Source organism: Sarcophilus harrisii, chromosome 5, assembly GCF_902635505.1.
Source record: "Sarcophilus harrisii chromosome 5, mSarHar1.11, whole genome shotgun sequence".
In the NCBI taxonomy this organism is placed as follows: Eukaryota; Metazoa; Chordata; class Mammalia; order Dasyuromorphia; family Dasyuridae; genus Sarcophilus; species Sarcophilus harrisii.
In genome coordinates, this window is record NC_045430.1 from 93,587,526 (window position 1) to 93,598,500 (window position 10,975).

General features: G+C 44.6%; 1 protein-coding gene across 1 annotated transcript in view; it reads right to left on the reverse strand.

Moving 5' to 3' along the window:
• The window catches only part of KCNH3 (potassium voltage-gated channel subfamily H member 3), a 32,748-nt gene extending 26,080 nt beyond the window's left edge, over nt 1-6,668 (reverse strand). The window contains exons 1-3 of the mRNA XM_003770860.2: nt 6,187-6,668; nt 2,413-2,646; nt 1,363-1,497 (exon numbers count right to left, since the gene is read on the reverse strand). Coding sequence (XP_003770908.1) covers nt 1,363-1,497; nt 2,413-2,646; nt 6,187-6,262 — 445 coding nt within the window. The 5' untranslated portion in view covers nt 6,263-6,668. The remainder of the gene's footprint in view (nt 1-1,362; nt 1,498-2,412; nt 2,647-6,186) is intronic.
• Between the last annotated feature and the right edge of the window lie 4,307 nt (nt 6,669-10,975).

The following is a 10,975-nucleotide window of genomic DNA, read 5'->3' on the forward strand; positions in this document are numbered from 1 at the left end:
TGCATATGTTTTGTTTTGTAAATAAAAAAGCTTTAATAAAAAAAGAAAAGAAAAATATGAGGGACTGCAATTACATATATATATTCAAATGTAGTAATTTTATTACTTTCAAAACAGCTGAATAGTATAATAAAAGAGTGTTGGATCAAAATCAAAAAGTTAGCTATGGGCAAGTCACCTAACCCTGTTTGGATGGGAATAGCATCTACTTTCCAAGTTTATCATGAAGGCAAAATGAAATATTTGTCAGGTGCTTTTCAAATCTTGCTATTAATTGTAATTTATAGTTATTATCATGTTTTTTCTTCCAATAAGAGCTAAATTTATTTATTTTCCTAATAAGCTGAGGGGGCAAAAAAAAAGCTTCCCTTTCTTTCCTGGAGGGAAAAGGTAAAAAAAAAAAAAGAGAGAGAGAGAAAATGTGAATGTGAATGTGAATGTGAGTGTGTGTAAGTATCTATGTTTGTGTGTATGTGTGAGAGAGAGACAGAGACGGATAGACAAAACTTGAACCAGAGAGAGAGAGAGAAAGAGAAGGAGGAAAGAAGAGAGAAATAAGGACTGTGAAGGAAAAGAAAGGGAAAGAGAGAGAAAGAGGGCAGAGAAAGAAGGAGAGAGAGGGCAAAGAGGGATGGGGGAAGGGAGGAAGAAGGAATGAATGGAGAGAGAAGAAGGAAGAAGAGATAGAGGGAGGGGAAAAGAGGAACTGGGAAGGAAAGGAGAGGGAATAGAAGAGAGAGTTTGGGAAAGAAGGCGAGGAAGAGAAGGAGGAAGAGAGGGACACAGAGAGACAGAGCTGCAGAGACACTTTATAATTGAACAAAGGGGCATTGGAGGTGGGGTTCTCTAGACAGTAAGGAGGAGAAGGAATTGGGATACTGGAATGTCCACTAAACTGTGCCAGCCAAGCCCACTCTGTGATTAAATTTTAGTTAACTTTGGTTCATAAATCTGTACGCTATATGACTTCTTTGTTGTTGTTGCTCCCATTTTGTCTTTTGAAAAAATTCAACCTTGTTTTGAAGGCAAAATAATTTTGCTGGACAACAGCTGGGCATGAGGGCAGTTAGATGGGGCAGTGGATAGAGAAAAGGCCCTGAATTCAGGAAGACACATTGTAAGCCTGGATAAGTCACTTAACCCCAACTGACCTGGGTTGCTAAAGGCACTGTTGCCCTTTAGGCATTCATATGCCATCAAAATAACTAGGTCATTTGAGTCAAGTCAACTCCCTGGCAGAATGCAGTCTCCCCGGGGCAGAAGCTTCTGGGTCTTCATTTTCTTTGGATCTCTCCCAGTGCCAGTCCCAATGTTTTTTCACCCATGGGAGGCATATGAGCAGGATCCACCATCCATCCTCACCTCTCTCTTTCCAGGTGTCTAGTCCCCCGCGGTTCTTGGAGTCACTGATGTCCTTGTGGGAGACCAAGAAGAGGGCCACCTCACCTTTCTCATTCTTGATAGGTACTACATCCAAAAGGCACCAGAAAGGGAGACCTAGATAGAAAAGAGAGCTACGCTAGCTCCAAGACTTTGGCCTTGCTCCTAAAAAACATCTGTCCCTCCCTCTTTCTCCCCCTCCCGCCCCCCTGCCCCCCTACCCCGGGAAAACAGCTCCTCTGAGAGGAGAAGAGGGGAGGGAAGGAGAGGCGAGAGGGAATGATTCAGACTGGAGAAGGCAAGGATACGGGAGACTAAATCACTAGCTTTGTTTATATCATGAAGGGTTATCATATGAAGAGGAAGAATCACCTACTGTTTGTCTGAATTAAGGATTGGGCTAAAAATAATAGGTTAGGGCTGTAGTAGAAATTTGTCACAATGTATCCAAGACAGAGACAAATTCTCTGATGGGCTATGGAGGAGGGAGGGAGGCACAGGTGCATCCACACTTAAGAGATAATTATTTTTGTGTGCATATCCCTGGATGTCTGTCTTAGACAGGTGAAAGAACTCCTATCCTATCCTATCCATGTGAAGTTTAGCAGTGAGGAAAGGGAGAGTGGAATCTAAGTCCTCTCTCACCCAGGAGGAAACAGGAGGGTTCCTGGATAGGCTAGGGGATCAGATCAGATTATCCTGCCTTGTTGAGTGGGAAGAGAGAAACAGAGGCATGGATAGGGTTGGAAGAGGAGGAGGCACAATATAAACAAGCTGTGAAGGGGGGGAAAGAAATTCAGTTTGTGGCTAATTATCATTTTTAAAAGTGGGGAACAGAAGAGGGATGGTATGTTTAAAATGGAAAGGGAGGAGGACAAGGGGTACAGAGGATGGGGAGGCAGACAAAGAAGAGGCATAGATGACAAGGAGAAGGAGAAGGAGATAAAGGAAGAGTAGGAAAGGGGGGAATTTGCTGGCACTGGGAGCCTTTGGCTGGGCAGTTAGGGGTGGAAGGTTTCATCCCTGGCTTACCGCTCTTTCGATATAGAATCAGCTCAGCCTTAAACTCCTTGTGTTCATCTAGGGCCTTTCGGATCTGCTGACGGACAAGGTCACTGGTGTCAGGACCATAGAGGAAGGAGCAGGCACAGCCTCTCTGCATGACCTCAGCCCGAGAAAAGCCGGTAAGGTCACAGAAGCCATCAGAGCAGTAAACCACAGGGAAGGATCCCCGAACCTGGGCATTGCCCAGCACGAAGTTACTGTCTGCAAGAGAAGTTACAGTCTGTCTGCAAAAAAGAGTTATGGGCATGACTTAGGGAGGGAGGGAAAGAGAGAGGCAGGGAGTTTGCTTGTCAACCCACTTGATTTGGGAGGGGCTCAGATTCCTGGGGATGGCAACTTCCCTATTTCAGTCTCCATCTCCTCTATTTCTATGGGATGACTTCAAAAAGCCCAAGGAAAGGAAAAGAGGGAGAAAAAATCATGGGAGACACAGATGATCCTGTGAGCCTAGATTCCCAACTCAAGAGTGGGACTATGGTTTTATTTCTTCCCCCTGAGACTTCTGGTTCCCTTCTCCTTGGTCCTCAGCTCCCAGTCCTACCAAGCTTTTTTCTCCAGTGCCCCCAGAACAGGACAGCTCTTCCTCTAATGGTATCAGATATGACCAGGGAATGGAGGACTTGCTCCATTACTGTGAAGCTCTGGAATGAACCAGGAAGTCTAAATGTGAGTCAAAGATTATGTTTGCAATGTTCCTCTTCTTCAGATCCCAAATCTATGTCTTTATGTCAACAGTCTCTGAAAGTGAGTGTATACTAGACAATTCAGTAATGCAGCTGTTGTTAATGTTCCTGTGCATTTTTTTCCTGGTGTGTGTCTGTCCTAGACAACATGCATACATGTATGTGTGTATGTGTGTGTGTGTGTGTGTGTGTGAAATGGTTTATGTGTTGTGTCTCTCTCTGTGTTAATGTGTGTCCTTTATGCTAGTTTTCCTTCCCTCTCTCCTATTCTTGGGTATACATCTGGGATGATCTGGTGACCTCATCTGCTTACACAAGTTTCATAATCATCTCTAAGCAGATGATTCCCAGAGTTATATATCCAACCTCATCTTGATCTCTTGAGCTCCAATCTCAGTTGCTTATTGGATATTTTTAACCAGGTGCTCCATAGGCATCTCAAACTCAATGTATCCCCAATAGAATTCCTCATTGCCCCAACCCAAAATCTAGGGGAAGGGAGAGGCTGTTAATATTTTTCTAGTTAACCAGATTTACAAACTTGATGTCATCCATGACTCCTTACTGTCACTCACCCACATATCCATTGCCATCTCTTGTATTTGTCTGCTTCTCTCCATTACTTTAGTTCAGTTTCTCCTCGTATCTCACCTGTGGCCTAACTGGCTCTCTCTGCCCCAAGGTTCTTCCCACTCCAATTCATACTCTACCAAACAGTAGGTCTATGTCACTTCCATACTCAATACACTTTAATGGCTTCCTATTACCTCTAAGAGCAAATATGAATTCATCTGGCATCTTGAAACCGCTTATAAACTGGTCCCGATCTACTTTTCCCGTCTGTCTTCAAATTGTTTCTTTTCATATACGTACAATCCATCAAACTGACCATCTCACACGTGGCATCCCATCTCACAGAGTACCTGGGATGCCTCTACCTCTAGAATTCTTAATTTCTTTCAAGACTCTACTCAAACAACACTTACAAAAAAAATCTCATTTTCCCCAGAAACTTGTGCCTACCCTACAAAATTAGCTTTAATGTTATATATATATATATATATATATATATAATATATATACATATACATAAATATATACACAATATACACATATTTGCACACATGTGAGAATACACACATATATATGTACATATGCACACACATATACAAATATACATATGTATGTCTACCTTTATGTGCATATACATAGCCCTCTCTGGCTATGGAGACAGCCCCAAGTACCAGGACTGTTTCAATTTCCATTTCCCCAAGCTAGTACATAGGCACATAAAAAGCACATAAGCACATAAAAGACATTTAATTTTTTGTGCCTGTGTATCTTTCCCAGAAGGCCAAAGGAATGTGTGTGTCCTATGTTTCAGGCTTATTAAATGAATCTTGGATAGTATAGATGTGTGACCGTCTTTTATGTTCATCTTGAAAAATCTAGTTGAGAGTGTAGGTGTACACGTGGTTAGCTACTTGCCCCCAATCCTTCCTTAGTTCCACTCATGACTAGCTAACTCACACTGTAGATCTCCTAGGCTTCCTGCCATTTCTCCCACTTCAATCTGTTTCATCTCTGGAGGATGGGGAGGGAAAGTCCCCTGACTGAGAGACTAAAACTCCCCTTTGACTGAGCTACCCTGGCTAGCTGGTCCTGACCCTGAGATTTGAAGCAGAATGGTCCCTTAGGTGATGGCTGAAGATGTAACTGGGGGTGGTAATAGTGTTGCTCAATCAGAAGGCTAGGCTAGTGCCAGACATATGGAGAAGCAGATGGTGGGAGCTCCATCAACTCCCAGCATCCTTCCTTCCCACCCCATCTCCATCTATACCTTATCAAGTAACTGGAGGGACCATCCTGGGGGGAAATAGTATGGGATTGAGTATAGGGCTAATGAAATGGGCAATTACTAACTATACACCCCTCCCTCACACACACACACACCCTTCCTTATACCTGATGGCCCAGGTGCAACTCAGACTTTTTCCAATTCCAGGATATGGATGCCTGAAACAGCACATAATACCATGGATCCCAGACTAATGCTCTTCTCCAAAGCCCCGATTCCAAGCTCCTCAGTCACTCCTAGGGAAGTGTGGAGCTCCCAAACCTTTGTCATTTGACTTTCTTTTCCTATGGAAATGGAGTTTATTCTCGCTTTACTGCTATTTTTCTTCCAGTTATCAATTTAACATGGCTGATTATTTGTCTTTTTGGTGGAGTATAAGCAGGTGGGAGTGGAAGCTCTGGCTGGTAGGGAGATGCTATGGTTTCTTCCCGCTGGCCAGTTTGATTTCTCCTTCCACATTCCCTTTTGAAAACTCCTTTTCCTGACCTTGAACTCTCAGCCTGATCATTTAGGATCCCCACCGTACCTAAGGTCTGGCTGAGTAAAACTGACAATGGGTGAGGGGAGACTGCTCTAGGTCAGTTGCAAACGTGTCTCCTCCCTTTCATTCATTCTTTTGTGGGGGACGGTGAGAAAAGCGCGCTGAGACATCGGGCCAAGTAAGCCAACAGTCCCAAGAGCCAAACCATTCAATCAAATACAACCGGATTACCTCTCGGGTTCCCTCTGCCCCTCTATTCCCGCCCACTCACGACGGTTCTGTTCCCCGCACTGCCTTCCCAAGAATTTGATTGGATGAAGGTCCATCTTCAAAAATTCTGCAAAGTGGAAGTGGAACTGCAAGGGCCAAGAGACTTTAGGGCAAGGTCTGTGGGTAGATTTCAAAGGTCCATAAACTTAAAAAAATGTGTATAATCTTCTTTTAATATAATTGGTTTCCTTTGTGACCCTGCATTTTATTCTATGCATATAAAAAGCATTATTCTAAGAAGGGATTCATGGGCTTCACAAGAACGCCGAAGGGGTCCATGCCACAAAAAAGACTAAGGAACCCCTTGTCTTGGGGGAGGGAGTACTTGTAGATCCCACAGAGATCTTTTTTGGGGAAGGGAGTTGGCGATTCTTCGGGAATCCAGGCGGAGAGGGGGAATCTTCCCCCTGGACAGGGATCCTGCCTGGGAAGGGGTCTGGTGAACTCACGCGTCCCGTCGAAGCGCGTGGCGATGGTGTCCAAAAAGGTGTTCTGCGGCGCCAGGAGCCCCCTCATCGCCGGCATCTTAGGCTGCCGCGGCCGCCCGCCCCATCCCTCCGGGGCGCGGGGCTGGGGGGGGCCTCAGCGCCAATGAGGGGCGGGGAAGGAGGGGGAGAGGGTGAGCAGCCCTTTCCTGCTCTGCCCTGCCGCGCCCTTCCCCGCCCCGCCAGGCCAGCGGGCGCCGGGCACTACCCCCGGTGCCGTCTCCCAGAACGCGGGTCCTAGGGCAGGTGGCTGGGGGCGCAGCCCAGCCGCAGCTCCGAGGCCCCAGTGCGATGGGGCATCCGCTCTGTCTGGGTCAGAAGCATGTCTCTGGGTTCCTCCCGTGCTCCCCGGGTTCGAGTCCCTCTTCCCTCCCACCGGCTTGGACTCGAGCCCCGCTCCACTTCCCCACAGCTACCTCCGTCTGATGGAGAGATGAGGCTCCCAACCCGTCCCCCCCTCCCCTCTTGCCGCCTGTACCGAAGTAACCATGGAGACAGGGCACACCCTGCCAGGGCTGGCTCCTTAAAGGAACAGGCTGCCTGCTGAGTTACTAAATCTGCGGCTCCTGGGAGCGATGGGGACCTGGATTGGGGAGAGGGGGTGAGCCGTGGAAGCAAGTGTATAGTACTCCCCGTCCCCATCCCACCCAGCACCTCGAGCGGCAATATAGCAAGCAGAGATCTCCTAGTCCGTTTTTGCCTCCCGCTGTTGGAGGTTTTTTCCCAAAGATTCTCTAGCCAGAAGCTGGAAAGTCTTGGGGATGGAAAGAAGCCTTAGTTGGAAGGACGGAACTTCGGGGTCAGGAGCTACTCGTACGAGGCTGTTTCCACTGAAAAACAGAAACTTGGACTGAAGTAATTGAAAACTAATAGGGTTTGGAGATGCTAAATTTGAAAGAGGTTCCGTCCCAACTCAAGATAGCATTGAACTAGGGAAGACTAGAATCTGTGTGGCGCCTAGAACCCGAACTTGGAGACAAGATACCTGACTTGTGGTCTGGACTGCCCTAGTCTTTCTAGGAAGCGAGCCTAACCATAGACCGTAATAGGAGTAGTGGGGCAGAAGGACTGAAGGAACATCTCCAGAAGGGGAAAGGGTGTTCTGGAGAAATGGAGAAACCTTTTTAGACCTATTTTGTGAGGACTTTTTAGGCATTTTGGTGAAATCTAAGGACCTTTTCTCAAAATATTTTTAAACGCATAAAATAAAATATTGCGTTGCAAAGGAAACCGACTATATTGAAATAGTTATCAAAATACATTTTTCAAAAGTTCAAGAACTCCAATCTATAGAAATCCTGCCTTAGATGTATTATACTTCTAATCTCCGACCCCTGGAAGCAGAAGCAAGATCAGCTAATTTATTTTGCCTCATATAATTAATTATTTTCTACCCCTGGACAGAAGAAGAGCCTTCGCAGCAACTGCTGCGGTAGTGAAGGGAGGTCCCAGGAGGAGAGGAAGGAAATATCCCTGCCTTCTAGGGCATGGATTATAAGGTTATAGAATGTTAGGAACTAAAAGAGAAACTCGGAAATCACTCAATTTAATCCTCCTCGGAAACTCTTGAGATTAAGTGGCTTGTCTAAAATTGTACCTGGAATAAAGGGTAGAGCCAGTATTTGAACTAGATCCTTCAAATCCAGTGTTCTTTTTAAGGAAAATAAGAAGTCACTTTTTTTAACTAAAGGGCAGAAGACTGTTGGGGGTGGAGGGGAATCCCTCCACCCGGAAAATGAGCAGAATGACTAATGTCTAGTTCGGATCTAGTTGGATTGATCTTTCTGTAACCTCTAGGGAAAGCCAGTATATGGAACCTCACTAGCTACTCACTAGCCTGCCCACCTCTGGGTCCGTACTCTGTCAGGTACCGCCTTTTTTTTTTTTTTTTTTTTTTTTTTTTAGGTACCGCCTTTTCTATCCCTTCCCATAATCTCGTCGCCTTCCAGAGCCCTGTTACCCCCTGCCCTCCCTTCCCTGCATCTTCTTTTCTCTTTTCCCCATCCCCCAGCTGCCAGCTCCTGACTCCTCCCCACTCCTACTGTTTGCCACTGAGCGCAGCAGCCGCCTTCGCAGAGCTGAGCCGCTGGGGCCAAAACAGCAATTTGTCTCCAACTGAAGCTGAGGCTATGCAAGGCACCTACCCCCCACTCCCTCCCGCACTCTCCTTCAGGCTCCGGGCCGGTGGGGAGGGAGATTGACAGATTAAATTAAAAGATGTGTACACACTAGACAAACTCCCCTACTTTGCCCCTTCCCGTCCCATAGATGGACCAGATCAAAGTCGCAAATGAGAGAGCTATCCTGCTGAGACTAAGGCCTGTCCGGAGGACCTCCAGAAAGCTAGCCCGAACATTATATTTTGGCGCCCAACGTGGAGCCAGAGAGCTCATTTAAATGACAGAAAGAGCTGCTTGAAGTTCACCAGCGTAAAGTGAAAGTGAGATTATCCTTCTTCCTCTTCTCTATTCCTCCTTCCTCCACCTCCTCTCACCCACCACTTTCCCCCATCCCACCCCCGCCTTCCAACTGAAATAGGGATGGGGAGAAGGATCTGTACTTATTCTCCCTAAGTAACCCGCGAACCATTTAACTAAGCTTTAATAAATGCTTGCTAACTCCTAGAGCGAGGTGGACCTTGAGAGGTGGCAGTTCCCAAACTCCTACACTACAGGTAACCTTTTTCTCAGAGGAAGGGAACTCTCTGTTAAAGGGCCAGCGAGATAGGATGTTCTATATCTGGATTGGGAGTTGCTTAAACTCTGTTCAACTCGGATTTTGGCCTTTTCAGATTCCAGATGGCAAATTTTAGTTGTGAGAAATCTGCAGATGCTCAAAATGGCCCCCAGTAATCCACTCCAGAGTCTTGGGCAGGCCTTATTTCTGGGAACTCTATCCAGTACTAAGCCTGTTTGTGGAAAGGAGGGAAGAAAAACAATATCTGACTCCATTTCTTGTTACACCTTCACCTTTAGGGATTAAGAACCTACTACCTTCTCACTGCAATCCAAAAGAGAACAATAGGAGAGGAGAATGGGGGAATCCTCCCTCCATAACCTTCATGATTGATTGTTCCAGCTAGTTTGATTTAAAAAAATGTTTGATGTATGAATATAAGGTCTCAGTTTGGACTGAGACCTTATATTCATACATCAAACATGTTTTTTATTTCCCTTTTTATTTCCATGCCAAAATGTATACCGATCTCACAGACTCTGTTAGACAGCAGAACAGGGAGGAAAGAAACACTGACCTCTGATCCTACTATAACCTATTCTGTTTTGGACCAGCATTAGTCCTCCTTGCAAGGACTCCCAGAGGAAAGAGAATTTTTATTTTGGCAGGAGGAGTTTTTTTTCAGAGAAGGACTGGAAGTCTTTGTCAACAAGAACAAACCCAGGAGGCTATATTCTGAAACTGCTGTGGGAGGCCCGTGGGAGTTTATCTACAAAAAGGAACAAGGAGGAAGGTTGGGAGGAGAAAAGCAAAGCCGAAAAAACCTGGAGACACAAAAGACAAAAAAAAGCTCCCCAATTACCGAGCAAGAAGTCAGACAATGTGTAGGGGATGAGATGAGAACAGGTGGCTGTCGAGGAACTGAGCTGATGCTCCTCTCCCTTCATGCTAGTCTCACTTCCTGTTTGTTCTGCTCTCCTCTTTCCAGCCCACAATATTCAGGCTAGCATGGGTAAGCAGTTGACATATCAAGACCCTGGCCAGAGATCCCTTCTTCTATGGCCAGATTTGTATTTATAATAGCTGGCATCTTTAGAATATGATTTTCTGCAACTAAAAAGCTATTAGAAATAATCCATAACTTTAGCAAAGTTGCAGGATACAAAATAATTCCACATAAATCATCAGCATTCTTATACATCACTAACAAAATCCAACAGCAAGAGATACAAAGAGAAATTCCATTTAAAACTGTTGATAATATAAAATATTTGAGAATTTATCGGCCAAGGGAAAGTCAGGAACTATATAAGTAAAACTACAAAACACTTTCCACACAAATAAAGTCAGATCTAAGCAACTGGAAAAATATCAAGTGTTCCTGGATAGGTCAAGTGAATAGATCACAATACTCCCTAAACCAATCTATTTATTTAATGCTATAACAATCAAACTTTCAAGAAACTATTTTACTGACCTAGAAAAAAATAACAAAATTCATCTGGAAGAACAAAAGGTCAAGAATTTCAAGAGAATTAATGGAAAGAAAAGCAAATAAAGGTGGCCTTAGCTATACCAGATCTAAAACTATATTATAAAGCAGTGGTCATCAAAACCATTTGGTATTGGGTAAGAAATAGAGCAGTTGATCAGTGGAATAGGTTAGGTTCACAGAATAAAATAGTCAATGACTATAGTAATCTACTATTTGACAAACCCAAAGGCCCCAGCTTTTAGGATAAGAATTCCCTATTTGACAAAAACTGCTGAGAAAATTAGAAACTAGTATGGCAGAAAGTAGGCATAGGCCCACACCTAACACCATATGCCAAGATAAGGTTGAAATGGGTTCATGATCTAGACATAAAGAATGATATTACAAACAAATTGGAAGAATATAGGATCATTTACCTCTCAGATCTGTGGAGGAGGAAGGAATTTGTGACCAAAGAAGAACTAAAGATCATTATTGATCACAAAACAGATAATTTTGATTATATTAAGTTAAAAATTTTTGTACAAACAAAACTAATGCAGACAAGATTAGAAGCAACAAACTGGGAAAACATTTTTACAT